The 16,294-nt window shown below is 41.0% G+C and overlaps 1 protein-coding gene across 3 annotated transcripts in view; it reads right to left on the bottom strand.

Moving 5' to 3' along the window:
* Window positions 1–14,898, bottom strand: part of usp7 (ubiquitin specific peptidase 7 (herpes virus-associated)) — a 29,898-nt gene extending 15,000 nt beyond the window's left edge. Inside the window, exons 1-15 of one of the 3 annotated variants that reach the window (XM_055005215.1) lie at window positions 14,448–14,898; window positions 10,278–10,382; window positions 9,240–9,438; window positions 7,338–7,476; window positions 6,819–6,907; window positions 6,601–6,709; window positions 6,015–6,145; window positions 5,431–5,485; window positions 5,268–5,348; window positions 4,778–4,868; window positions 4,445–4,527; window positions 3,768–3,877; window positions 2,529–2,706; window positions 1,290–1,434; window positions 912–1,042 (exon numbers count right to left, since the gene is read on the bottom strand). In XM_055005215.1, coding sequence (XP_054861190.1) covers window positions 912–1,042; window positions 1,290–1,434; window positions 2,529–2,706; window positions 3,768–3,877; window positions 4,445–4,527; window positions 4,778–4,868; window positions 5,268–5,348; window positions 5,431–5,485; window positions 6,015–6,145; window positions 6,601–6,709; window positions 6,819–6,907; window positions 7,338–7,476; window positions 9,240–9,438; window positions 10,278–10,382; window positions 14,448–14,535 — 1,734 coding nt within the window. In that variant the 5' untranslated portion in view covers window positions 14,536–14,898. The remainder of the gene's footprint in view (window positions 1–911; window positions 1,043–1,289; window positions 1,435–2,528; window positions 2,707–3,767; window positions 3,878–4,444; window positions 4,528–4,777; window positions 4,869–5,267; window positions 5,349–5,430; window positions 5,486–6,014; window positions 6,146–6,600; window positions 6,710–6,818; window positions 6,908–7,337; window positions 7,477–9,239; window positions 9,439–10,277; window positions 10,383–14,447) is intronic. The other 2 variants (XM_055005213.1, XM_055005214.1) reach the window with 2 other exon arrangements.
* Window positions 14,899–16,294: the final 1,396 nt, after the last annotated feature.

Genomic DNA, 16,294 nt, shown 5'->3' with positions numbered 1-16,294 from the left:
AGAATATAACAGAGCCTCCTCCATATTTCACAGTAGGGACAGTGTTGTTTTCTTCATATGCTTCATTTTTGCGTCTGTGAACATAGAGCTGATGTGCCAAAAAGTTCCAGTTTTGTCTGGTCTGTCCTTAGGACATTCTCCCAGAAGCTTTGTGGCTTGTCAACATGCAGTTTGGTAAATTCCAGTCTGGCTTTTTATGATTTGTTTTCAACAATGGTGTCCTCCTTGGTCGTCTCCCATGAAGTCCACTTTGGCTCAAACAATGATGGATGGTGCGATCTGACACTGATGTACCTTGACCTTGGAGTTCACCTTTAATGTCTTTAGAGGTTGTTCTGGGCTCTTTTGTTACCATTCCTATTATCCGTCTCTTCCATTTGTCATCAATTTTCCTCCTGCGGCCACATCCAGGGAGGTTGGCTACAGTCCCATGGATCTTAAATTACTGAATAATATGTGCAACTGTAGTCACAGGAACATCAAGCTGCTTGGAGATGGTCTTCTAGCCTTTACCTTTAACATGCTGGTCTATAATTTTCTTTCTAATCTCCTGAGACAACTCTCTCCTTGGCTTCCTCTGGTCCATGTTTAGTGTGGTACACACCATGTCACCAAACAGCACAGTGACTACTGTAACCCTATAAATAGGCCGACTGACTGATTACAAGTTTGTAGACACCTGTGATGCTAATTAGAGGACACACCTTGATTGAACATGTCCCTATGGCCACGTTATTTTCAGTCTTTTCTAGGGGTACCATCAATTTTGTCCAGGCCTGTTTCATGCACCGTTATGTAATTGCAGACAGGTTTTTCACAAACACATTATTGTAAAGACTACATATTTGCAACAAGCAGCTGTAACTCTCTGGTAAGGCTCTGGGAGTACTTAAATTTTCTGGCGTTCTTACCTGAACCTGCATGTAGAGGTGAGCCTCTTGGCGTTCCTTCCTCTTCTGTGCCTCCACCCTCTTCTCCTCCTGTAGACGCTCCACCAGCTGTTGGGGGATGTCCACATCAGTCATCGGCTGGAGCACCTCACCTGGGATACAGAAACCAGTACAAGTGAGAACTATATGGCAAATAGTGCGATACAGTAACATCTGAGTTTATTATAATCACGCAAGTATGAAAGAAGAATTTAATTTTCCTTCACTTCTCATGCATGTCTCATACTGTCTAAATGGTATTGTATTTAATGGCACATTAGCTGGGGCGTTTGAGAGGAACCTTTCATGTGTTTATCGGACAGTTTCTCTGGCACCAGAGGAAGGGAGTATGTTACTTACTGAGCTTGGACTCGCGAATGTAGACCAACATGTACGCGTTGGTGCAGTGACGGACTGAGAGGTCATCATCGTGTCCACCATAGTTGTGTTCTATGGCCTCCTCCTTGGTGCACCGTGACACTACATCATCATCGAACTTACACCACTGCAGAGAGAAATGGATGGAGAGGGATGGTGGTGGTGGTGGGGTCAAAGGCAGGGATGAGAAAGCCAGAGGAGGATAAGGAAAAGAGGGGAGAACAGAAAGAAAAAGAGAAAACCAGAGAACACTTAAGACAACCATTTATGTCAAATCATTTTAAAATGCTTTCAATCAACCCCAAACGCATAGAATTAATTAACAATGCTTAAATTCTACTAAAAGCCCACAAAAGACTTTCCCGATTGTATGTTATGACACTCACAATCCTCCCATTATCCCCTGCATAAAAGGAGGATTATTACGGTCTATGCATGTATATGAGAGTCAGGAGTTTCCTAGATGACTGGGACTGGCCGAGGGTGCTGTATGTACTTAATTGAGTGACATATCACTTCTTGAGATTTGCAGATTTATTATAGCAATAAACAGGTCATACAGTGGCTGAACTCTGAAGCTGAAAGAATGTAACATGCATTCTGCAGAGATTAACACTGGATATTTGTGATGACTCATTTCTGACAAGGTAATATTTATCCTACTACATATCTAACTGAGCACTGGTCTTGAAACATTCCTTATTTTGACATTAGGTGGTACCATACCCTTCTGTTAGGCAGCTTGTTTGTCAACTATGAGGCATTTGCTCTGTGAATCTGAGTAGGTAGATCCTCTGGGTTTTTACCATCTCTGTATATATTTGGAAAGCCTCGTCACTTAAGAACTGGCACGTACTTATTTTGTATCTTGAATCTAGATGTATGCAGCTGAAGTTTCCACATATTCATAATTTTAGTTGTTACCTTTAAGACCTTTGTGGCATCTCTGCATAAACATTTCTTTTGTGTGGTTTGATATCCTGATACTACAGTAAACTCTACTACAATGAATAATTTTAATATTTTGTTAATGTCCACAGAAGATCAGTGCAGAAGGACACCTAATCAAATCTAAAGAAGCTGGGCATTCAAGGCTTAGTCCAAAGCAAAGACAAAAACATGTGCCTCTTAAAATTAGATCTAGTAGTGTGTGAATCCCATCAATCTCGCCAAAACCCACAAAATTTTTGGTGAAAGGTGCATAAAAAAAATTGTTCTCACTATTGGTTCCTTGACACTCACTTTGCCGTCTCCTTTGGGGTTAAGATAGACGACGTAGTGACCGCCATGGTTGTCCCCACTGTGCACGAGCACTGCGTGAAGGATGTAGTTGGCTGGGTCCTTGGAGTCTGGCTTCTGAAGGAACTCATCCAGAGGTAACTGATCTGGAAACTCGAACCTGTAGAGGGGAGGAGGAGGGAGACAGTGAGGACAGACAGACCAGGATAGGGTGATAGGGGCAATTAAAGGGAAATGGTAAAGGGTGGAGAAAGGGAAGATGAAAAGACAAGGATGGAGGGAAAGATTGGGAAGGGAGGATGTCAGGCAAAATAAATTTCGATGGCAAATCAAGAAGAGTGCAACAGCAGGAAAAAAAAATATGAAGAAGGGATAAGTAGATATAACATGATTGAACAAAGGGTCAAATATTAGACAATAAGCAGCATATAAAATGCAAGAAAGAAAGGAAGTTTAAACTGTAACATGATGCAAATCAACTGCTATTCCCCACCCACACACTGGATGTCTGAGTGTGTGTGTGTGTGTACATAGTGTATAGATAGACAAAGCCCTCGGGGCCCAGGTGCCCGTGGCACCATCACAAGGATGACTCAGTTTGCAGAGCCGCTACAGAGGAAAACTGTTTTTTCTTGATGACTGGTGTGTGTTCTCAAATTGTCACATTATTCTGTGGGATTATTAAAACACCATTAGCTCCAACAAAGCTTTGCAAAGGACGATCGAGCCTACAGGAAACAATCTCAGCGACTGCTCTTCTCACTGTCTAGAGAGCAGAAGGTCAGGCCATGCTTTTCATAGAGTACCATTTTGGACAACAGTTTGCTCATTTAACGTATGGTTATATGGATCAGACTTTCTCTAAAATTATTCAAAATGCATCATCCACTGACACACTGTGTGACTGAGTGTGACAGGAACGATATACTTCAAGCAAAAGTTCTTCGGTCCAACACAGTCTGTGTGTTTCTTAGATTCCCAGATGGCTTGGAGAGATAGCTCATGTTAGAGCAATAAACTATAAAAGCTAAAGCATAAAAATGCAAACTGGGACCTCTGCAGAAACTCCAGCTCAGAGAAAAGACAACATATGCAATTCCACGTAGGGCCTCTGCCTGAACGTAGACTTCAAATGTGACTGTCATCATCAGTGAAGCATAATAAAAAAGAATGAACATGTATCAACAGAGAGTGAAGTGAGAGTGAAGCCTGGCGTGTTACCTGTCGTTAATCTTGATATTTTGGTCAGTCTGTGGATCATACATGAACCTCATCAGCTGCAGATGTAGGATTGGAGGAAAGGTAAGGAACTTCACTCCCTTTTCTGCTTCCTGCATAGCAAACAAACATATCAGGCATCTGGTCAGGGAATCCCACTGACATTCATTCACCAACTACAAACACTTTTAAATTGAAGTTGCTCCTGTTAATAACGCCATGATGCAGTTTTCATGCTTACAATTTACAATAGCTACCGATTTTTCATTTTTTGTATTATTTTCATAACACAGACACTTTGCTAGCAGGAGGCAGGGTAGCCTCGGGATCTCATTTTAGAGCCCCATATCTATGTAGTGGGAAAAAAAGATTGGACTGGAGCCACAAAAGAAAATCCAAATGGAAAAAAAATTCTAGCTATTCCAATTTGGTATTTGGATGTTCCAAATCTTTGCACAACTTGCAATGTGACGGGTTATCCAATTTAAACTATCCTCAAATTTATATAGACATTGTCAGAAGAGTCCTGCTTTATTAGACGATGAGATTTGACTAAAATGTTGAGTTCAAATTAGCTTAAATACCAGTGGTGATATTACAAAGCAAATGAAACAATTAACAAAAGTGACAAACTACAAATGGAAACAAATACATAAATTCTGATCATGTTCAAGGCTCACCTGCAGGCCATGCTCTCCTGCGTCATATTTGTTGTCTCCATCTAACTGTTCAGTTGCAACATAATCTTTGAATGACTCAAAGACTGGAAATAAGCAGAGAACAGGGAAGAGGTCAAGAAAACATCCATACTAATAAGGACATCCAACTAGAGGTCTAAACAAAGATTCATTTCAGTAAATTATTTTACTTTATACTTAAACATCGATAACTAACAGAAAACAGGAGATGCAACTGGTATAAACTGATTCATTTTTACTTGTGTGAAAAATCACAGCAACGGTAGCATTGTGGTGTAGCACCAGTGTTCTGTTGTACTGATGGTTGCTACTCACTGTTCTTCTTTCCTTTTATGCTAAGCTGGATGTCATAGTAGTCCTCTATCCGCTCGGACCGGTAATCCACATGCTTACATTGGATATATGACTAGAGAGTAGCACAGAAACAGAACAGCACACACATAAACACTCAGGGGTCAGACTGTATGATACAACAGGCAAGTCATAAATATGATTTCTCAGAGGGTCACATGCTGATTTAACCTCCTTCTATTCTTAAACTGACCTTGTTCCAGGCTGCATCCTGTGCCAAGTTAGACTAATTCAAGTCATCACTGTGTTTACAAAATGTAGTGCATGATACATGCTGCACTGACATTACTGAGCGAAATATAAATGTGTAAAAACTTCAACATTACAGAAACACAAATTTCGCTAACAAGATTCATGTCTAGTTGAACAATACTCAAAGTAGTATTTTATAACACACAAAGTACAACTGGAGCTAAACACACAAGTCAAAGAAAAAGGGTGAAAAAAAACATACCACCATCTTTCCTCTAAAGAGCTTAGGGATGGTTCCCTCAACACAGGTGCCTTTCATTTTGTTCTCCACATTGTCCAGGAGCTGGAACACACACATGCACACAGGATGTCAGTAATTGTTCAGCATGCAAACGCATTCTTTAAGAGTGTATGAAGGAACTCACCACTCTGCACAGCTCCTGCACATCATGTTGCATGAAGCTATCTAGTGTTTCCCACCTTCGCACCAGAAACATACAAAACAAGGAAGTTAGTTATATACAGCAACCACATATTCTATTTGACATTTTATTAAAACTAAGATTCAGCATTGGCTTTGCAAAAAATATACATTTTGCACCAGCAATAGCAGCTGACATCAAAGCAGCAGACGAAATAAACAGTGTTGAATGTATTTAATCGTTATAGCCCATTTTTTACTCTGAACTCACTACAATCCTTTAGCTTTTCAAATTGTTTTTAATTTCTACAATCTCACCTACAATTGCACTTGGCAGAGAACGGGTGAAAAGCTGTTTAATTTGGACCACCAAAATCTGACAAATCAAGTTGCATGCAAAGATATATTAGTTCTAACTGAGCAAATATCTCTCATTTGCCCTCATCTCGTTCTGAGCAGCAAGAATAACACAAGAGAAAGGTTGCAATGATACCACACTAAATACTAGTTTTACTATTCATTCTAGCCTCCGTCCTGTCCTTGTTAGGACATGCGACAGGTAAGCGGTCAAAATGAAGTCTAACCTACCCAAAGGACTTGGTGAGTTTCTTGGTGCCAACGGGTTTGTCGCTATGTTGCAGCTCATAGAAAACCCTCTGCAGTGCCAGGGGAACACTCTTGGACGAGTCATCTCCTTCTGTGGGCATCATGTACACCGCCTGGGAAGAGAGGAGTCATGAGGATACATATGAGGATTATCAGTTTTAGAAAGTAATGCTCTTAGATTAAAGTGACTATTTTTCACTGTTTTGTAATTACATTTACTATAATTAAACTTTGATATCTTGATGACACAAAAACCCCACATTGTCAGAGGTGATATTGTTAAAGGTTAGAAAACAACACTGAGATCTTAGTGAGTTTAAGGCACCAATGACAAGCCAAAAGGCAGCAGCTGTAATAGAGTATTAAAAAAATAATATGAGTGTATAACACACATTCTGGCACATTAATACATTACAATGTTTTGTCTGCATTTGAGGTTGATAGAAACAAAAGTTACAAACACTACATACAGCACATGTAAAGCTGATGAGTTACAACCAATGCATTCAGCAGACAGGTAAAACAAATTATCTACATTATACAAAGAAAGCACAAGATGAAACCATACCCGCCGTAGCTGGTTAGTGAAGAAGAGTGTCTGTAGCAGGCTATTCATGTAGCAGGTTGCTCCCTGGTTCTTTAGTCCAACATAGCCTGTGTGTTTCTTGGAGTCCCAGCTGGTTAGAGAGAGAAGGTTGATGTTAGGGCAATAAATAACACCAGAACAGAGAAAATGTAAACTGGGACTGGGAATAAAACACAGCTCAGGAAGAAAAGATAACATACGCCACTCCATGTGGGGCGTCTGCCTGGACGTAGACTTCAAATGTGACTTTGTCATCATCTATGAAGCCCCTCTCAGGATCAGTCACGTCCTAAAATGCAATATCAGCCAAAACAGTTCATATCTATAACAATGGATAGAAATAAATGCTTCATTTGCTTTTATTTAAGACAATATAAAAACAACATAGAGAGGTCCAAACAAACTCTATACAAAAAGAATACATCTGTGAAAAAGTAAAACAACCCTGCTAGCACAGCACTGTTTTATTGACCCAATCAAAAAATACATGAATATTTTGCTGACAGTGTCTCTTGTGTGTATCAACTCCATCAGCCTCCGCAGCCAAATAAAATGTTTCTTTGATCGATTTTTTTCCCACCTAAAAATGTGTCTTGACAACAACAATAATAATAATAATAATAATAATAATAATAATAATAATAATAATAATAAATAATAATTGTCCAACCATTTTCAATAGCCCTTCTACATTAATTGTGATCATTTTGTGTACTTACACTCCAGGACATGAAGTTGGAGAAGCCCCAGTCGTTCTCTTTGTGGAAGAACAGGTGACTAATCCTGCGGCTGAATGACTTCTCATCATCTTTGTAGTTGATGATCTTTAGCATAGCCTGTGCATGGCAAGACCATGACCTGAAACACCAACAAGACATTTTTTTTTTTGAAATAGTTGTTAAATATTTATTAACACTCTAAGACAGGACACATTTGAACAATTTACTATCCTCCCATAAACAACTGCTCTTCCTTGAACTGGAACATGTACCCGAATGATGTGCGTTTTAAACACTTCTTCGGCATATTGCATTATTAAAAGTAGCACATTAGGAGACTGTGGGAGGGGGTTCAGCAAACATCAGTAAATTGCACAACTCATTACATCTGTGACATTGCACAAGACCAACAACCTGTGTGAAATGGCAAGCCAAATAAGCCAATTACTTAGCATAAAAGAATATGTGGAATGATGATATGGCCTCAATTTGCAGTTTTACTTTCTTTCATTTCGCTTAGTAGTGACTTTAAAGAACTAATTTCTACTACAAAGCCCCTGAGGCATTAAAAAGCACTTTTACTTGATTAGCAGAATAGATCATCAGGGTCACTGACAGAAATAAAAAACTGATGGAAACCAAAGACACATTTTAAAAAAAAAAATACAAAATAACAGAGCACAATAACTTACAACATACATCTAAATCATCAACAGCATTAGAAACTACATGAAGATCACATTTGTATAATCAAGCTCTGACAACTGATGTCTGTATCTGAAAAGTCCAAAAGCTCTCAGTTTAAACATAAACATCCAAACAAATGGACAAAATTACTGTGCAATACCAATCAGGGGAAGGCAAAGCTTGAATGCATATTCTTCATAGTAGAGTAATGCCAACTGAAAAGAGGCATGGTTCCACTGTCAGCTTACAGTACAGTGACAAAGAGAAAAACAAAGTTGAAAAACTAATTTGACATCTGGGCCAGTATTTGCCAGAAGGCACACGAGAGACTGTAACAAACTGGAAGATGGTTTGATGGTATGATGCAAACCATACTACATGTCACACTGATGAAACCAAAACCTCAGGAAGCAAAACACAATAGCCAGAATGTAGTAGTGCAGCATCAAGCAGTGGGTGTGCTTTTCTATAGCACACTCCAGTATGTTTATGCGGACAGAAAATGAATCCTAAGCTAATTATAAAGGCTAAACTTACAAATTTTACTCAGTTCAGATTGTATACATGAATAGGGCTTTTCTATGGGCCTGGGTTGGCCAGTGGCCACACTATGCCAAAACGTGATGACATGCATTTCCACTGCAGACTCAGAGCATGGGATAGCGCCACTGATCTGCACTGCTGCTGTCCTGTTAGATAGCAGGGCCAATCAAGGCCATTCTGTGCCAGGCTCCTCCTCTGTCCTCAGCACATTAACTGTGCTGGTGACTACAAAGAAATCTGTAACGTATCTCTGTGTTAAGCTCTCAGTGCTGTGATTGTTTCTACCCAACTGTCTGTGGTTTGGACTTTAGTTTTACTCGTGCATCTCTGTTTGTACATTCAGATATCAGCTGTATTTCACTATTCAGACCATTTTTAGTTGTTTCGGAGCTGCATTAAATTCCTGCTGATGTAAACTGAATATTTAATGCTGCTGCTGCATCACACTAAAAGCTTTTAACTAAAAAACTGGTGGGATGCTTTTATTGTGAAGACATTATAGGGAACATAATATGTTTTATTACAGTGTTCAGAAATTCATTAGCAGTTTGGGTACAACTGTGAGGTGGAAAAACACTTGCAGCAAGCCAACACATCTCAACTGACTCTGGCTGTTCACAGCATGGCACAGCACAACTAACCCCAAATCCCACATCTCACAAAGACACATACGTGGAGTCTGATTCTGCGTTACACTGCAGGAAGAAGCCCACGCTCTTCTGGTGTGGCCGGTCAGGATAGAAGCGTGGCATCACCATTATCTTCCAGGGAAGGTTCCGGACGAAGCAGGACGGGCTGAGCACCGACTCACTCAAACGACTGAAGCGTTCCACTACAAATCGGAAAGTCGCTTCTGACCGCCAACTAGTGTCTGTGAAAAGATGGAGGGCAAGGAAAAGAAGAAAACAGTGAGTACAGGTTCCTTCTAATTCATCAAATAGATGACCTGATGATTTACAGGACATTCAGTCCAGTCTGACACATATCTGTGGTATGCCCTGTTACCCAAACAATTGCTGTTCAAACTGTTTTTTGGTCTAGTCACACCCTAGAAGTTCTAAAGGTTGACTTCCACCCCATACATTCTGGTAGTGCAGAGTTGTTGTATTTCGCTGTAACATCCCAGTGGGGTTACCTTTGAAAATTGAGGACTGTGATGCAGCAGAATCCTGTGACACTGTGCAGTTCTGATTTACCTTGCAACAATTGTTATCTCAAAACGCATTTCAATTGACCCTCCTACACTGCAAGGACATTCTACTTTTGTTCATACTAGTCGGCCCCCATGTGGGGCTCACAGAGGCTGAATGTCGCTAAACACAAAGCTTGCAATCAATTGCAATAAAGGTTATTCAAGTCTTGCTGCCGTCTTGACTGGTTGATTTAGGTTAAATTAAGTCTGACTTGCACAAATAATATAGTTATGATTGAGCATTACTGATGTTTGTGTCATGCATTTTTGTAATGTATTTTTTGTTACCAACAGCATTTCAGTTCCTCAACTTTATCGGTCAGTGGTATAGCCAATTAGACACTTCTGAATGTAATTTTATGCATTTCTTTCCACTGTGTCAAAAATATGCTGAAGCATGGGCTCAAAACTGAGAAACACACCAAAATGTGAATTTTATGTTCCATTACAATCCTAATACTTTCACTTTTAAACAATTTAGAGTGTAAAGTGTTGTTAAAAGGACACATCCTCCTCACCATCCTCCATGTCCTCCTCTGTATTGTTGTGTCCATCTGCCATGGCCACATTCCCATTGATCACTGGATTGGCTGGGATTCTTGGAGGGTCATCTGTGTCCCCAGCTATACAGAGAGAAAACAATATGATAAGATTTTATGGATGATAGCAGCATCGCAGCATGTAGGCCTTTTGTCCATTTGCAATAAAGCTGGCTGTGGCTTCTGCATTAACTATTGGACATGAGCAGCTTCAGCATCTCATGGGGTCAAAATTTATCCTAGTAAGAGCAACAAAACCTAACATCAGGAGCTATAAAATGTCACACAGAAGGCTTAATCTGACTTTGGTATTCATTTTAATTCATGTGTACCTGTAACTATCCAGCAACTGCAGTAACTGCTGGATTGTTTTCTTACTTCTGAAAAATCCAATTTGAACTCAAACTTATTTTTTTGCAATGATTTGGTGTTATAATTTCATTGCTTGGTTACAGTAATTATAGAAAATTTGATAGGAGATTACTCAAGTTATTTTTCCCATTTAGTTTTACTCCCCTTTACTGGGAAAACCCTGCTGAAACAGCATGACGAGTCTTCTTTTCCAATCTGTGTGTATGACAGAGTGGGGGCAACAGAAAAAGAATGTGTGTCTGTGTGTGAGGCGTAACAAAGACCGTGAAACACCACAGTAGGCTGGGTAATTATGGATACAATGCAGGATTAAGCTGCAAGTCATCGTTCAAACAAAACACACGCGCACAGAGGACAACAATTATGCCAGTCAAATGAGATAGCTCAATACATAGTCTAATCTATCAAAACACACTAATGACAGAATCAGGAGAAGCTTTGAGTCAACTTCAAGGAGTGACTGAAATCTGCCTGGATTCTGTGACGATGACAATGGTGCTACAGAAGCCAGAACTGAGACGAATAAAAGCATTCACATGAACACTCAAGTAGGTCCTCAAATGTGTTGTGGTGTCACTCCATTTTAAACTGTGTTTCAAGTGTATCTGTGTTCCTTGTCTTCCTCCAAGCTAACAGACACAGTGTAAATTGTGTGTCTAGTCTCCAGGTAACATTACTGACCGAGTCCTCCAGGAGACTGACCTCGTTTCCCCAAGTGGATTACACCCTGCTAATGGGGTCTGTCAGTCAACTCCATGACAACCTCTTGTCCCGCCCACTTTGTTAGTCTATCCTGAGAGGTATGGACGACTGGGATCCATCAGTGAAATCTGTAAGAGTCTGGGCTAGATGTACATTTAAAATTTGCCACAAGGAGTAGTAATGTATAACTTACTGTCACATTAACTATGAAGGGAAAAATCACAAGCATCTCAAGAGATTATTTAAAAATATAGGTTTTTGTCAAGCACCACAGTTGTGCTACAACAGTGACCTTTAATAGAAAATACTAACACAAATATCCATTCAAGTAAGAAGTTTTAAGAAAGCATTCTAATCTCGTCTAATCTTGTAAAGTCCACAGCCCTCCGGACTGAAAGTAGCAAATAAAGTTTTTCAATTATCGTGCTTAATTTTGTTCCGTGAAACAAGTTTATGCTGACAAAAGAGAAAAACAACTCCAGATGTGTGTTTAACCCACATCAACAAGGTTATAACAGCACAGCTCATCCTGTTACAATGACTTGGCACTAAGAGGCTAGAATGCAGTTTGGTGCATCAGACCACACTAAGCTGTGGTCGTCTACTTTCAGAACACTGACCGATGGAGTACAGGCATACAACGTCCCTAATAATATAAGGTACTAATAATACTGCTAAATTAAACCCTGACCTAAAAACATAACACAATGCTAATCTCACTCTTTAGTAATGTCCTCTTAGAGAAATTAGGCTGTATGAGTAGCAACTTGGCAAATGGCAAAATGTGTGTTTTATATTAATTTTACATTTTTAGAGAGCCATTACAGGCTTTAAAACCAGACTGACTGTGTGGCAGGAAAGCCTGGCATCCTATTTACAGTACTGTGGGATAAAATGATTGAAATATGCAGAGCAGGTGATGGATGAACTGCTGCAACTGTGTGGAGCCTCTTATATAAAGGAAGTGCAGCGAGTGTGTTGCTGCGAGCAGTCCGAAAAAGTGAGCAGTTTATTATGTCAACTTGTTTTCACTGTCCTTGTAAGGCTGCAGTGCACTGAGGGAGAACCCAAGAAAGGTGAACCAGCAGCTAAAGGGGAGGAAGCTTGGAAAATGCACCTGCTACTACTGAGACCAGCATTAAAATGAATGTCTGGAAAAAAAACAAATGTCACCTGGGACAGTTTCAACAATTCAAATACATTTATAATTGTGTAAGATCACTCATTTATTGTATGCTGCAGGAATAACCAGCAACAGTATGTGTGAGAACAGATAATAAAATCACTGGGACTAAATGACGCAGTGAAGCTGAGGGCTCCCACTAGCCTCTACTCAGTCTAAAGTTGACATCAGTAAAAACTTAATGAAAATGCTGATATCGCAGGTGCTCTATGTGTAAAAAGCTTGCTACACGCTTGAAAGATGGCCCTGACTGCAAATCGAACAAACAAAAACACTGATCATTAAAAATGGCGAGCTCCATGCCTTTTGGTCTTCCATACAATGAAGCAGCAAATCCCCGCGCTGCTCCTATGCGGGCCTGGCTTACCGCAGCGGCGACTACCGTTACTTGCCAGGACTGCCACACGTTTCACATAACATACTGCCAAACATAAACACGAATATGCAGCTAATCGACAGAATAATTTATTTTGGGCGTTTCAGATTACCATTGCTTCTACGGGAATGGCTAAACATGTAATACCACAGGCACTTTAGCAATTCGGTATTGACGCATCTGCGATCCCGTTAGCTACCTAGCAAACACTAGCCACAGAATCATCTGCAGGCCTTTATTAGCCAACATTAGCTTGAATCACTTGTATCAGCTAGCAAGCAAGAATTATAGGTAGATGAATAACGATAAGAAGTGGTAGATTATACAATTAGACAGAGTAAATGGACAAGAGAAAAAAGCTCATTTACGCGAGGCAAATATCCAAGGCCTAACATTCGAGCAATAGCCAAAATCGAACTATGCAAAATACAAGCCACCATTTTGGAACGCCACACACCCCCTCCGTGAGCGTTAGCTGACCAGCTAACTAGCATGCTAGCTAGCGAATGAACGTCAGGAGATGAGCCTTGGAGCTAATTGACTAGCTTACGATTAGCCGTCCCGCTAGCACTGCGTTTTGCAAGCTTAAAGACCACACTGGGTAATAAAACAGATACTAAGCGGTGTCGTAGTTACAAGGAAAATATTAACATGTCGAATTTACTGACAACGCTTTTAGAGGCCCGGCTGACAGATTTCACCCTGCGATCAACCGATACCTTTAGCCGCTTTGCAGACCCGCATTTAATGAACAAGCGGTCAGACACGATGCTAACACACCATCTTTTTATAAACTGGCGTATGTCGAACAGTTACCAACGGGCTGTATTTTACCTTAGCAGCAAGACTAATACAGCTACTGCCACTTTATTAGCGGTATAGTTAACTTTGATGATGACCGCATGCACCGATAATTGTCAAAATCAACCCAAAGCCCGGGTTGAAGTCAAAGTAGCAAGATTACGGTAATTTACCTAGCGATGGATCCATGTTAATTGCGAGACTAACAACCACACTGTTTACAAACATTTACGTTATCAGCGGTCAGTCGGTCCGGCACTCGGTAGCTGCATGTGAATCCTAAACGGCAATGATCTGGCAAACAGCAGCGGATAACTTTGCATGGCAACGAATGCGAACCAAACTGAGCCGTTTATTTAGAAATACAGCCACCGATCCGAATGAATGCTTTCTGGGGCAAATCTCTATCAATGCGGACAACCGGGACTTTAGGATAGTCTAAAAGCAGTGTAATATTGCAAACATACGAAGAGAAATAAAGGCTCCGTTTGCTTATAACGCAAAATGAGGTCAGCTACACACAAGTATGCTGCAACGGACGCACAATCAGCAAAAATGCAACCGGCTATCCTAGCTAGCTTCAGGCCTTCGTGTTTACTGTAATGTTGAGCTCAGCTTGCACAAATAAAACTTCGTGCATTTCTCATGCAGCGGTTAAATTAAGACACAAATGTTTAAAAGAGTCAGTTTGCCTTTTCTTTAACAATTACTTTACCTTCCATCTCCATGTCCTCTGGTTCACTGAGCTGCTGCTCGCCGGCTTTCTGTTGCTGCTGCTGCTGCGTGTGGTGGTGGTGGTTCATGTTGGCAGCTGTTGTTGTGGTTGTGATGCGGTGCTCCCTGCTATCTCTGTTACCCTCGATCCTGTCCAGGGTCGGCTCGGCGGGGAACCGGTTTCTGGACTGCTGGTGAGGTGTGGTGGGATGCGGAGGTGGGGTGGACAGGTCGAGCCTCGGCGGCCGGGCCTGCTCTGTTGCGTCCTCGGCCTTGTCCGCTGTCAGCGCCGGGGAGTGAGGAGGGGAGGTCGGCGGGGGAGCGGGTAGAGAAACGCGGACGTATTTGCTCGCTATTCGCCCAATCGCGGCGCCTTTGGTGGGTGCGAGTCGCTGGCTGACGGCGGGAGTTGGGATGGATGGACTGGGGCTCCGAAGACGGAGGCCAGCTGAAATTAGCTAAATCAATACGGCTTTACCCCGGGAAATGTGGGGCAATAAGAGAACTCGCAACACGACTTGCACCTTGAGGAACAAATACCCTGTTTGTAGCTAGCGTTAAGCTACCTGACACTAGGCAGCCAAATGGTGATATAGGTACAACAATGAAAACAAAGGCTCATTTGCTATAGACACACATTCAACAACTTTGCCTGCGATATCCCCAGTCCGTGTGCTCCTCCGATTGTCCCTCGTCTGGGGGAGAGCGGAGGAAAAAGCTATCCATTCAAACCAGTTTCCAATACGGAATAGCACTAACGTTAAGTTCACGGAGACAAGAGTTGCAACGGCCCTACACAAACCAATTTCCCCAAACTGCCCCTAACACGATAAACGACAAAACGCGGCACCTCGCTGCATTTCCAAGCTAACCTCTCGTTTCTTGTGAGGAATGTGCCCGGTCATACAATGTTAGCATGAGCTGTGCGGCTCTCGACCCGCTCCTCCCGTGGTTTGTGATGTGTTGAGTCTGAGGTAAATCTCAAAATGGCGGTCGCGCTCTTCTCTGAAATGTCACATCCGCATGGAGATCCAAACACGAGCCCATCCCCGGCCAGGTTCACATGGAGCGGGCGTGTGCATCAGATACGGGAGGAACAAAATATAAGTACTAACAACAATTATTAGTCGAATATAAATTGTAGAAATGACAATAGGTGACTCGGCCTCCGGGTGTTGCAGTGGGCCCCGACCACGGATTTACAATGACCTGAACTGGATAACGCGCTGTGTGAATGTGGGAACGACCTGAGGTGCTGAAATAAGAATTATTTGATAGATAATTTCAAGAGTAGCACTTTAACCAAGTAAACTTTTTCTTCAATACTGACGAGTTTTAGTTACACCTGATAGAATTATATGTAGCACGCACATCGCTGTGTAACTTGGATTTTGAGTCTCCTGTAAATAATAATAATAATAGAAAACCTTTAAGTACTTGCAGCATATAATACCTATTAAATAAAAGAATATAAACACAGAGGCCACCTTTGAAAATGATAAGCATTTAGTGTATGGGTGTATTTTTCAAGTAAAATATAACCTAATGCAGGATTTTGACTTCAATGTTGTTGGCTTTTTATATTCTGCAACACTCCTTTCCATTATGCTTTCTATATGACAACCTGACAATTATCAAATGACTTCAAAGTAGTTGACTTTCTAAATAATTTTTTCTGTTCACTCATTTCATTTTTAAAACTTGAGACTGTATTTGCAAATGATATAATTAACGTATTGCAATGTATTTTATGCTCATCATATAATCTGTACTAAGGCAAACGTTTTCACATGCTTTCCCCTGTGGTGTTACTACAGGGCCTGCATTACCTAAACAATTTGTGTTACT

Source organism: Amphiprion ocellaris, chromosome 19 (assembly GCF_022539595.1).
Source record: "Amphiprion ocellaris isolate individual 3 ecotype Okinawa chromosome 19, ASM2253959v1, whole genome shotgun sequence".
In the NCBI taxonomy this organism is placed as follows: domain Eukaryota; kingdom Metazoa; phylum Chordata; class Actinopteri; family Pomacentridae; genus Amphiprion; species Amphiprion ocellaris.
This window is presented reverse-complemented; position numbering and strand designations above follow the sequence as displayed.